Source organism: Nyctibius grandis, chromosome 16, assembly GCF_013368605.1.
Source record: "Nyctibius grandis isolate bNycGra1 chromosome 16, bNycGra1.pri, whole genome shotgun sequence".
NCBI lineage: Eukaryota > Metazoa > Chordata > Aves > Nyctibiiformes > Nyctibiidae > Nyctibius > Nyctibius grandis.
In genome coordinates, this window is record NC_090673.1 from 5,454,130 (window position 1) to 5,466,007 (window position 11,878).

Below are 11,878 nucleotides of genomic sequence, written 5' to 3' on the forward strand. Positions count from 1 at the left end.
CCCAGCTCTCTTACTGTCGATGAGGAGCTTGGCAGCCTCGGGCTGGCTGGAAACACCACGTGGCCCGTGCCAGCCTGTCACGGGCTTCCCGTCCTGCCGGGACCAGACGATCTGTGGCGGGGGAGAGCCCTCGGCGCGGCACAGCAGGCTCACACTGTCCCCGACCTCGACTGCCACGTCCCCCATGGGCTCGGGAAAGTGAGGGGCAGCTGGAGGAGAGAGCAGCGGGGAAGGGGCTCGGGCAGGTCCGACATCCCGGCTTCCCCAGAGCAGGCTCTGTGCACAGCCAAGCCCGGAGAAGAGACGGGGCTGCAAAACATGAGTCAGGTGCCCTGAAAAGCTACAAGACTGACTGAAAGCATTTGGTGTTTTTCCAAAGCTGTTACATCCAAAGTTTCCACCCCTTCCAGTTACACTCAGCAACCCCCTGGCTCAGCAAAACCTCTTGCACTTTCCCCCTCTGACTGCTTCAAGCCTTACTGCCCCCAACACAGAACCTCCTCGCCTCCTCCCCAGGCTCTTCCATCCCTTCTGCCTCCGGTCGGAAGCCCTGGGCATCGGTTGGGGTACCTGGATTTTCAGACACACAGAAGCCAGCCCCCACCTCCACCTAATCCTACTAATTGCATTTTGCACCCCCACTCTTGCCCCAAGCCGTCACGTCCCATGCAGTAGCATCTGCACCAGCCTTCTGATGCTTCTTGAGCCTCCTCCCTCCCGCTGACCCTTGGAAATCCCACCAGGCTTCAGCCTGCTTGTACTGAGCATTGACACCCCCACGCTGGGAAACCCAGGAGCTGGTGGGGGGAAAAGGAGCCTTGGGAAGCAGCAAGTGGGAGCTGAGCAGGGAGGGAGAGAGGTGGAGATAGGCTCGAGCACTTGTGGGCAGAGACTTACAGCCCACGTCCAGCACGGTGCCGTCGAAGGCGACGCCAGCCTTGCAGATGTACCATCCCGCGTCCTCCTCCCGCACCGCCTGCAGACGCAGGACGGCACGCTGGGTGCCGGGGGGGAACGCCGCCACCGCCTGCTCGCCTGCCCCGAGACCGCCCGCGTCAGCACCCCGAGCGCCTCCAGGGGTCCCTCCCGCCGTCAGACCAGGGGACCCCGTGTGTGATGTCCCTGCGGGGCGGCGGAGGGTCCCCAGTGCACGGAGGGGGTTTGCTCCCCAGGTCCGTCCCACTCTCACCTTTGTACCACACGATGTGGGGTGGGTGCACCCCCGAAACCCAGCACTCCAGGGTCACGTCTTCTCCCACCAGTGCCTTCAGGCTGGGCGTCACTGCCAAGATGGCAGGAGGCTCTGTGCCGCGGGGAGAGAGATGGCTTCGGTGACTCCCTGCAGCACTAGGTACGGTGCCATCCGCCCCGAGGGGAGCCCTGGGAGCTGCCCCCCAACACCCTCCAGCACAGCCCCATCCCATAGCTCGCATGCCACAAGGTCCCAGCCAGCGGCCAAGGGACAGTAAGGAGGGATAACAAACCCCTCCTGCGGCAGCTCTGAGCCTGGGCCCTCCCCGGGGTGCTGCCGGCCGGCAGGGAGCGGGTACCCGTGAACTCCAGTGTGACGATTCCCTCAGCCCAGCCCAGCGCGCTGCTGGCGTGGCAGCTGTAATTCCCTGCATCCTCTGGGATGGCAGCCCTGATGTGCAGGGTACGCCGAGCATCCGTGAAAACCCTGCGGCAAACAGAGAGGGAGAAACACGCCCTGTAAAAACAGAGCTGGTGATTAAAAATGTGCTGAAACGAGTGGGCTTAAGGCCGTCCCACACACGTGGCAAGTGCTGGGCGTTCGATAGATGTGGGTCAGCACTTAAAGCCAGCTCCATCAGCTGCTGCAGGGAAGGACGTTGCTTTGAACCAGGGAAAAGCATTGAGAATTGGGCTTTTTTATCTCCAAAGTAAAAAAAAACCTTCCCCAAAGTCCACTCCAGCGCTCACAGCCTGACATGGGCAGGGAGGTCGAAGCCATAAAGCAGAAGAAATCAAGGGGAAGCACAAGGAGTATTTTGAGACTTGAGCACACACTGGGTGTGCAAAACGCCTCAAGTCCCCCTTGGTGGAGACAGTGACCTGGATAAGGCAGGTTGGCTTAAAAATAAACCTATGATATGAGGCTAGCAGTATGCCAGCCACCTCAGGTGCACAGGTCAGGGATCCTGCCATGCCTTCCCCTCTGCAGAGCTATGGGCAGCCCCAAGCCCCTCTCCCTCAGCCCCTGCATCCCTGCGAGGGATCCCCAGCGGGACAGGGAGGATGAAGGCACCCAGGTCCGCAGGGTTTACCTCTGGTCCTGCTCCAGCGCCCAGCCCCAGCGCTTCCAGGCGGTGCGGGGCGGGGGGTGGCCCCCGGTCGTGCAGTTCAGCCGCAGCTCCTGGCCCCTGCCGAAACGCTGGGGACTGGCATCAACCTTCACCCACGGCGCCTCTGCACGGGGTTGGAGAAGGGCTCAGCCCCCTGGTGCCACCCACAGGGGCAAAGCATCACCCAGGCCAGGGTCCAACACGGGGCAGAGCCTACCCTGGACGAAGAGCCACAGCGAGGTGGTGGCCGTGCCGTGGGCGCTGCGTGCCACGCACTCGTACAGGCCCCCGTCCCCCGGCTGCACGCGGCTGATCCCCAGCGAGCCGTTCTGCAGCAGCCTGGTCCGGCCATCCCCCGGCTCTGCCGCCTTCCCGTCCCAGCTCCACGTCAGGTTGTAGGGCACGTCACCCAGGACCAGGCAGGACATGACCACGTCTTGGCCTGGTGAAGCCGTGATGTTGCCCGGGGCTACGAGACGTGGCGGTGGCTCTGCAAACACGGCACGCCAGGGTGAGATGAGCTCATGCCCAGCCACGGACCTGGAGACTCGTGGGCACTGAGGCTTGGCATGAGCAGTCCCCACCTGAGACAGAGACATAGGCACGAGCCCGTGTGGCCCCGACCTTGCTTGTGGCTGTGCACTCATAAAACCCTTCGTCACTCTTGGATGCTGCAGGGATCAACCAGCTGATGTTCCCCGAACTCCTACGAACAGGGAGAGACTATGGGGTCACCCCCAGCCCGGGGCTGCCACATCACCACCCTGCTACAACTCCCTGGGACTTTTTTCCCCTCTGAGTCAGGCAAAGGGGTGCATCCCCCCACCCCCCCAGACACCCCCCTCGGGATTTTCCTCTGCTGCCTTGGGATGCTCAGAGCTTGCAGGCACCCAGCCAGCACACAGCATCCCCCTCAGCTGGCACAGATCAGGGGGCTGTTGCTGCCCGCACGGGTCCGTCATGGAGCCCACTGGGCCAAACTGGAGGCTCACCTGAAGAGCTGCTCTTCCCCAAGCTTCATCCTACCACGGCTGAGCTGCAGGCGGAAAGGGACCTCGCTCCGTGCGGAACAGGAGATGAGCTGTGGCTCACGGCTGTAAGCCTGGATCCTGCTGGAGATGTTCACTTTGGGTAGACCTGGAAGCAGTTGGGGACACGCACACATATAACACTCCCCTGGAGCTCACCAAGAGCTGCACTGGGAAGAAGTATAAAAAAATACCCAAGCAGAAACCAAAGCAGAGGCTGTGCTGGAGCCTCTGGTCCCTTCTCAGCACCCCTGGGGAGCGCGGGGACCACTCACCGGGGACCACGCTGGTGTAGGTGACCCCAGAGAGGCGGTGCAGGGGGTGGCCATGGGCATCTTCACCCTTCACCTTCAGCAGAAAGTCGCCCGGGGGGACACGGAGTGGTGAGCCCACCCAGAGCTGCCCCGAGGAGGTGTTGGAGAGGGGCCATGTGGACAGCGAGAGGAGGGCATGGCCGGAGGCGTTGAAGAGTTCAATCTCCTGCAAGTGCCCAGGCGGCTTCAGACCGGTGCAGTTCACCACCACAGAGATGGGCAGACCTGGAGAGAGGGAAGGGAAAAAACAACCCAGCCACGTCCTCGGCTGCGAGAAGCCCAGATGCAGCATCCACACCCCCGGGCAGCACCTGCCTCACCCTGCAGCGGCCGCTCCCCGGGCTGGCTGGCATCAAAGTCTGGCTGGGTGGAGAAGCTGGCTTGAAAATTAATGTTGCTGATGCCCGTGATCCTCAGCGAGTGGCGGCCGCTGCTCTGGGTCTGGAAGAGAAGAGAGAGGCACATGCCCAGGTCAGGGCAAGGGAGGGGCGATGGGGAAGGGAGGAAGTGGCAGCCAGCCCCTTCCAGCCCTCTCACGCGTCCTCTGCCCGGCTGGAGGTGGAGAGGGGAAAGCCCACGCCTGGCAAAGCCTGGATGGCTAAATATCCATCAAGGGGTGGGTAGGGGATGTGCGGGGTCTGCCACCAGCCTACCGTGACCAACCACATCCCTGGCTCGCGGGGCTCCACGGCCACCACCATGGCCGAGTTGGGGATGCTGAGCAGTTCCTTCAGACCTCGGCCTTTCTCGAGGACCTTTCCTGCAACAGCGAGTGAACCTCTGCCATCAGCAACCCAGGTCCATCCCCTTGTCCCTGCAGCCAGCCAGGAGCCCCCTCCCTCAGGGCTCACCACGATCCAGAGCCCATCACACAGCTCTCACAGCCAGGACAGCAGAGAAACCCCTCCTAAAACCAGCAGCAAAGCCAACCCAGGGGGGGAGCAGAGCAGAGCTTGGTGCTTCACGAGGGCTTTGCAGTTCATTGCATTTTTATTTAAGATTTCAGCACAGGGTTTGGTGAACCCCACGCCTGCAACCTCCCGTTTGTCCTGACGTGAGGGTTCTCCAGGAGGCAAAACATCACCCCGGCCCATTCCCCTCCCCTGGGCTCCTACCTGCTGGATCCCGGACCTCGATGCCCGGGGCAGGGCCGCTCAGGGAGATGGTGACCTCCTTCAGGCTAGGGTCAAAGGGGACCGGCCACGTGTGCTCCCCACCGTCCTCGTGGTCTGTGGACAGCAGGTGGACCTTGGAGGCCTGGATGGCCTCTTCCACCCACTTCAGCACCTGGGGGCATGCAGAGGGAGGATTAACCCGGATCCCTCCTCACCACAGCCATTTTGGGAGCGGGGCTGTACTGCACTGGGAGCAGAAAAGCACTTTGATTTTCCTCAGCTCTCCAAGATTTCGTGCTGGTCAAGTGCTTTAAGGACAGGGAGAGGAGAGAGGTCTCCTGCCCAATTCCCAAGGTGCTGAGAGCACCGGGAGCCCCGAGCAGACCCCTCCCCTCCGCGGGGGCAGGCGAGCCAGCTCATCCCAAGGACCACACAAGCAGCCCAGCAGCAAGCTCGAGAGCAACCAGCCTTCTCCAGCCCTCGCTGCGGCTCCAGGCTAAAGCAGGGCTCCCAGAGCAATCTGGGCACGAGGACAGACCCCGGGGAGAATATAAGAGCAGCCGAGCTGGGCTGGACCACACGCATCTCAGGTCCCGCAGGTCTCCCCGCTCACCTCTGTCACCTGCTGCTTGTCCAGGTGGAAGATCTGCCCGGAGCTGGTGGCGGCGATGCGCTCGTACACGCGGTACCCGGGGTGGCTCCTGTCCCCGCAGTCCCCCGTCAGCACGAACACCACCTGCCACAGCAATGGTCCCCATAGCATCACGCACAGCCCCAGGGTGCCTGTCCATCCCAGGCAGGGGACGCAGCCGGCATCCACCAGCCCCCGGTACATCAGGCCAACCCAGGGATGCAATATTCACCCCACTAACAGGCAACGTAGCGGAGTTCATCGCTGTGGCTCATTGCTGGGAGCTGCTGTGGCACCCACCCAATCTCTCGCAGGAGGCCAGCGCGCAGCACTGCTCACCTGGCTCTGCTTGTGCTGCAGCAGCCGCAGCAGCTCCTCCTGCTGCTCGTAGTCCTTGGCCCGAGCATCCGAGAAGACGTAGACAAAGGAGCCGGGGTGCGAGACCTCCACGGCCAGCCTGATGGCTCCCACACTCATCTCCGGGCAGTCCCCTCCACCCTGCGGCACACAGAGAGGGATGTGGCACAGGCACCAAGCCACCCCCTGCTCAGCCCTTCCCTGCTGGGCTCCCGGCAGGATCCCACCCAGGGTCTGCTCACAGGAAGGAATCGCACTGGTTTGCTGGAGTCAGTCCAAGCACAGCCAGAGCAGCGTGATGGTACTGCAGGGACACGTGGGACCACAAGGACCCATCCCTGTCTCACCACTAACGATGATTAAATCACTCATTTGGGGATCCAGACTCACAGAAGCTGCTGGCTTCCCACAAACACCTTTAGCCAGCACATTCGTGCCCACCCCAGCCCGTCACCCCCCCACATGGCAGCAGGACCGGCCGCGCTCCCACAGTGAGGACCAGCTCCCACTTCCACAGGGCTTTGCACCCCAAAGGGCTGTGAAACGATTTGCAGCCACAGCTTTACACCTCCCACCACAACACAGCTGCATCCAAAGGGAAATGTCATGGGGATTTAGCAATGCACGGGAGGCAGGGCAGGAGTGGGGATGGATAAAGCGTGATTAAACTCCGGGAGAGCGTTTCAGCTGGCAGAATGCAGCTGAAATCATTTAAAAAAAAAAAATAAAAAGACTCAAACAGTTTTCAAACAGCACTTCTGGCAGAAGAGATTTTTCTTTCCATGGAGAGTCTGTGTAAACTTTCCTGTGGAAAGCATTCCCACTCTGGGACAAGAGCTGTGACCTGAGAGCGCTCTGCCCCATCACAGCACCCTGGGGCACAGCACCAGCGTTACCCACCCTCTCCGCTCCCACCCCAGCAAGCCCAGCTCACCCCCGAGCCCCCGCCAGGCTCCTGGGGGACTCCAGGCCCGGAGGGGAGCAGGGATTGCTCCCAGGACCCACCACCACGCAGGAATGCAGGGCTGGGCTTCCCACCGAGCGCCCAGGGCCACTCAGGAGGCCAGCCACAGAGCCGAGGACGCCTACCTGGACCTGGAGCTCCCGCAGGCGCCGCTGGAAGAGCCGGGGGTCCGTGGTGAGGGTGGCGGGTCCCACCTCTGCAAGCACACCCACACCACAGCCTCAGCCCCCCTGTCCTCCGGTGCCATGCTCCCAAGCACCCACCCTGGCTTAAACACCCTTTTGGGACCCGCGAGACTTGGGGTTAAGCAGCCACCCTGCCCTGGCACCGAGCGAGACGTGGATTTGGACAGACCAGCCCTGGAAGAGCTCTCCCCAACACACCGGGTGGTCTCAGGCAGGGAGAGCTGCAAACCCAGCACCCTTTTCTGCTGGGGGAGGCTCCCAGCAAAGCGATGCAGAAACCCATTTACTGCCTCTGCCTCCTTCCCTGTCCAGCTCCAGCAATTTTCATTCAAACTCAGTGTTTCTGCTGAAAATAAAGCCTCAGTCCTGCTCTCCTTGTAGGGGGTCAGGGCTCTTTTGGAGAGCAGCTGCTATTTATGGGTATGCACAAAAATCCCAGGGCAAAGACTGGGACAGAAAGAAACGATTCTGGTATTGCAGTAAATTACCAAAACCTCTGAGCAAGTGGTGCTTTTATTGAGGCAACCTGAAAGCACGCTCTGGATTTGTACAGAAGTGCCTCCCCGTGATCAGGCCAGGGAGATCGGGACAGGCTGGAAGTAGAGAAGCGACCCACAAGCAGGTGCCAGCATCACTGGGATTAATCCGGTGAGAAATGGCTTTCCCCGTGCCCACAGGGTGGCTTGGGGATGGGAGCCCCTGCCCAGCACCGTGCCCTTGAGCTGTGGCTCATCTCACGCTGCCACCCCCATCACAGCCGTCACTGGGGTGTTAAAAAGGTGGAGAAGGGACAGTACAGGCACTTGGGAAGCGCACGCTTCAGCCCCAAACCCAGCCAGAACCGCACCCTGCCTCCCCGCAGCCCCGTCCCCCCGCCCTGCCCCAGCCGTACCTGGGTCGTGGAAGGGGACCAGCGCGTAGTTGCTGATGGGTTTCATGCTCCTGCTGAGCGTCCGCTCCAGGATGCGCGAGGCCCCGTCCATCACCTGCACCAGGTCGTCATACATGGAGCCGGTGACGTCGAAGACGAAGGCCAGGGTGGTCCCCGCTGTGCCAGGGTCAGCGAGACTGGGGGCCAGCAGCAACCAGAGACCCACAAACACCCCTCCGTGGGGTGGCATCGTGGAGGAAACCCTCAGGGGCTGGGACCACCCCTTCTGACCTTGCCCTGCTCCTTCCCCCAGACCCCCTGGGCACTGTCCCCGCACCAGGGAGGGACAGGGGGTGCAAGGGGCCACACACAGAGGGGACAGGCAGGGACCCCAGCCGGGGGACACCCAGCCGCCCGCAGCTGTGGATCCGCTCCTCCAACTTGTCCAACTTGTGGGAGGGAGGAAGGGAGGGAAACAGGACTTCTGGAGCCAGCAGGGAGGTGGGTGGGAGCTGGAGGAAGCCAGGATGGGGATGTAAGGATTGGGAAGCAGGTCCTGCAGCCCCCAGGGTTGTCAGAAACACTGTGGAAGCCCCCTTCTCAGCCCTGAGCCCCCCAGCTCAGAGAGCCCCCTGCTCTGCCAGGGGTCAGGGGAGGACACTGGGGGCTCCAGCTGAGAGCCTGCGGGGAAACCCTGCCAAACCCAGCGGGGGGAGCAGAGCTGGCTGCGAAAGGGACCCCAAGGACGCAACCCCCCCCCTCTGCTAGGCAAAGGGCCCTCCCTGGCGTTGGGGTCTGCAGTGGGGCTGGGGGTAAAGAGGGGCTCGGGGCGGGGGGGCCCAGCGCAGCCGCCCTGGGAACGGGGAGCAAAAGAGCCACGGAAAGGGCAGAGAAAGCCGAAGCCAGGACAAGGAGGACGGCAGCCCCAGGGGGGGGGACAGCAGCCCCGGGGGAGACGCTCTGCTCTGGGGACCCGGGGAACAGGCCACGGTGTCGTGTCCCCCTCCTGTCCCACAGCCAGGGCAGTCCCCAGCCTGGGGCTGTAGGATTACACACAGCTGCTCAGCTGCAGCCCCTTGTCCCCCCCACCAAGGCTTGGCACCCCCCAGCCCCACACTCCCTGCAAGCTCAGGGAGGGGTCCCCCACCCCACAGACCTCCCGCAGATCACCCCCAGCCACCAACCCTGTGCCCCAGCTCCATCCCGCACCCCACCAGGAAGCACCTCTCTCCAACGCTGCTGACACCAAAAAAACCCCAACAGCTTCTCCCCATCACCCAATTAACCCCAGCCAGCCCTGCCCACACCCACCAGTGCTCCCAGTCCCAGGAGCACCTGCACTAGCTGGGCTTTAACCCCTTCCTTGCTGGGGATTAAAGCACAGCAAAGCCAGGCACAGCCTCTGGGTAACCATCACAGTTCAGAGCCTGTGCCCACCTTGCCCGTTCCCTGGCACGGGGGATAAATCCCTGGGTGCCCCCCACCATGTGCTGGCACAAGGCACCTCCGAACAAAACCCTCTGTGCACACACAGCCTCCTTGTTTAGACTGGTAGGGCATCTCCTCTGGCCTCCAGAAAATAATTAGTCAGCCTCGTTAGGAGAGCAAACAAACGAAGACGGGCTGGCAGGGAGGCCTCGCGGCGCTCCTTTCTGGAAGACTTGGCAGGGCAGAATGGCAAACGCGATCCCGCAGCACGTGAAAAGCCTCATCCGGGCTGCGAGCCCCCTGCTTGCCCAGCCAGCGCGGCGGGGGCTGCCGAGGGGCACCTCCAGTATGGGCTGCGAGGCACAATTATGAGATATTAATATCAAGCTTCCTCGGCAGCCATTGTGTGCCAAAAGCCACCCGACGGCTCCCAGCCCGCTGCAGGGACAAGGGGGCTCAGAGGGGACAGGGATGGCGCAGGTGGGCACAGCACGGCTGCAATGGTTTTGCTGCAGGAGAGAAAGAGAAGAAAGGATGTGGGCGCTGGGGGGGCTAGGGCCTGGGAGAAGAAAAGCTGTGTCTGGGTAAAGGGAGGTGGAAGGAGCAGTGTTACGGGGGTGAACGGTCCCTGATGTGCCCCCGGCCTGGAGTTGAGACCTGACAGCTCATCACAGCGTGTGGGCACGGTGCCCCGCCGCCTGCCTGCCCACACACCTCAGGGCACTCACGTTTGTAGCTGTGCCGGCACAGCCCGGGCACTGCTCGCTGCCAGTGCCACCACAGCCCCACGCTCGGGGCACACAGCACCAGACACCCCGGCCCCCAGCCCAGCTCCCGGCCCCACCGAGTGCAGGGGCAGCTTTGGGGGCCCCCCCGAGCCTGCCTGCCTTCCCCTGCCCACCCCGCAGCACATCACAGACCATGGGTGCTTCATTAAATGTCATTAAGCTTTTATTTATTTCCACTGTCACAAAGTTCCTGGGTTTTGTTTTATTTTCTTTCATCTTTAAACTGTTTCGTTTGCTTGGTTTGCTCTTGAATTCATCTCAAGACAAGGCAGCAGGGCATGCAAGCCGAGACACCGGCACGGACGCACAAACAGGCTTCATCTTTACAAACAAGGCTCTTTGCTGGAGCTGCTGTTTCTCAGCCCGGGGCCTGGCTGCCCCCCAGGCAGGGGTCCCGCAGGACACGGCACCCGCACCCGGGGCTGGCGGCCGCAGGAGCAGAGAGAGAGAAGGGAAGGACAGCTTTCAGTCGGGGCTGGCACATGTGGTTGAGAGCCCAGAACTGCTCTGCAAGGTGACCCCCCAAGCTGCTGCACCGAGACCGGGGTCAGCGGCTCCCTCCTTCGCCCCCAGCCCTCGCTCCTGCCCTGCTGCCCACCAACCACCGCTCCAGCCAGTGCCCTCCTCTCTGTGGGTCACCCACCCATCCTGTCCAAACCCCCCTGACCCTAAATATATGGGAACAGGGCAGCTCTGCCAGGGATTTCGGCTGCCCTCATGCCGTGCCTGGCCCTGCGTCAAAGCCAGCACTGCTCCAAGGGGGGCTCAGCCCCAGACCCCGACACCCCAACACCCTTCCACCCCCCAGGTTAGCGCAGCCCCACAGCAGCCGCCGGCAGACCCTTCCTTGTGTTCCTGCCTGCTCGGGGGGAGCGGTGGCTCTGGGATGGGGGTCCCACAGCCTCAGCTCCCCCCCATTCAACTGGGATGCGGTGTGCTGATGGGTCCCCGCTTCTGCACGGTCGGGTGAGATGCAGCTGGTACCCGGCACAAACAGGGTCTGGGGTCCCCCATAAGCAAACACCCCCCTCCACGAACCTGGTGGGGACCCCCCCCGGAGGCTGCCTGGTCTCATTACAAATCACAGCAATTAAAGGGCTGCTCCAGAGGAAAAACCCACTGCGCTTCTCTCTCTCGGGTCCTGGTTTGTGCCGTGATGAGAGGGTGGGGGGGAACGTGCCCCCCAGAGCCTTCTCCCACGTCCTTGCTCTCGGGGGGGAACAGCTCAGCCCAGCCCAGCCCCAGAGCTCAAGGACAGACGGTTACAGAGCAGCAACAGTCAGCGCACGGACAGAAAAATGAAAAGAAAGTACAGAGACGGCATTTTAATGGGGCAACACCGACGGGGACAAATGAGAGGTGGGGGGACACGCCGCAGGCGCCGGGGCCGGACCCTCGCCTCTGCCTGGCCGTGCTTCGGGTCCCCTTCCCAGCGCCCGGGCTGCAGCCGGCGTTATTTCAGACAGGCATCAGGAACCCGAGCACAAACAGCAACGAATCAGGTCTTGGCTGTTCGCTTTCAGTAATGACCAGGTGTAAAAAGACCAAAACTAATTATTTGGTGCTGTAAAGCCCACTCCCAGCTCTCCGCACGCGCCTGATGCTCACTGGGTCCTGCCAAACCCGTCTGGTCGCAGCCCTGAGCCGTCCCCAGCGCTCGCGCTCCCCTGGGCACAGGCATCCCAGGCCATTTCACTGATGGGGAAACTGAGGCACGAGGAGGTTAAGGCCAACATTTCCAAGCGTGGGATGCTTCAAGCCTTATTTTCAGTGGTACCGAGAACCTGCAGATCCTGGTGATGTTGAGGAGGAGTCGGGGGCCCTCGGTGCTCCCCAAAGGGAGGCTTGAAGCATCCAAGCCAGGGTCTTGGGACCTGCAGATGGGGGAATACTG

General features: G+C 62.3%; 1 protein-coding gene across 1 annotated transcript in view; it reads right to left on the minus strand.

The window, feature by feature from the left end:
• Positions 1 to 8,195, minus strand: part of HMCN2 (hemicentin 2) — a 36,223-nt gene extending 28,028 nt beyond the window's left edge. The window contains exons 1-16 of the mRNA XM_068413685.1: positions 7,790 to 8,195; positions 6,838 to 6,908; positions 5,731 to 5,889; positions 5,374 to 5,496; positions 4,761 to 4,932; positions 4,299 to 4,405; positions 3,966 to 4,086; positions 3,607 to 3,870; positions 3,296 to 3,440; positions 2,888 to 3,009; positions 2,521 to 2,793; positions 2,286 to 2,427; positions 1,551 to 1,678; positions 1,190 to 1,303; positions 898 to 1,035; positions 15 to 209 (exon numbers count right to left, since the gene is read on the minus strand). Of these exons, the coding sequence (XP_068269786.1) occupies positions 15 to 209; positions 898 to 1,035; positions 1,190 to 1,303; positions 1,551 to 1,678; positions 2,286 to 2,427; positions 2,521 to 2,793; positions 2,888 to 3,009; positions 3,296 to 3,440; positions 3,607 to 3,870; positions 3,966 to 4,086; positions 4,299 to 4,405; positions 4,761 to 4,932; positions 5,374 to 5,496; positions 5,731 to 5,889; positions 6,838 to 6,908; positions 7,790 to 8,018 (2,503 nt within the window). The 5' untranslated portion in view covers positions 8,019 to 8,195. The remainder of the gene's footprint in view (positions 1 to 14; positions 210 to 897; positions 1,036 to 1,189; positions 1,304 to 1,550; positions 1,679 to 2,285; positions 2,428 to 2,520; positions 2,794 to 2,887; positions 3,010 to 3,295; positions 3,441 to 3,606; positions 3,871 to 3,965; positions 4,087 to 4,298; positions 4,406 to 4,760; positions 4,933 to 5,373; positions 5,497 to 5,730; positions 5,890 to 6,837; positions 6,909 to 7,789) is intronic.
• Between the last annotated feature and the right edge of the window lie 3,683 nt (positions 8,196 to 11,878).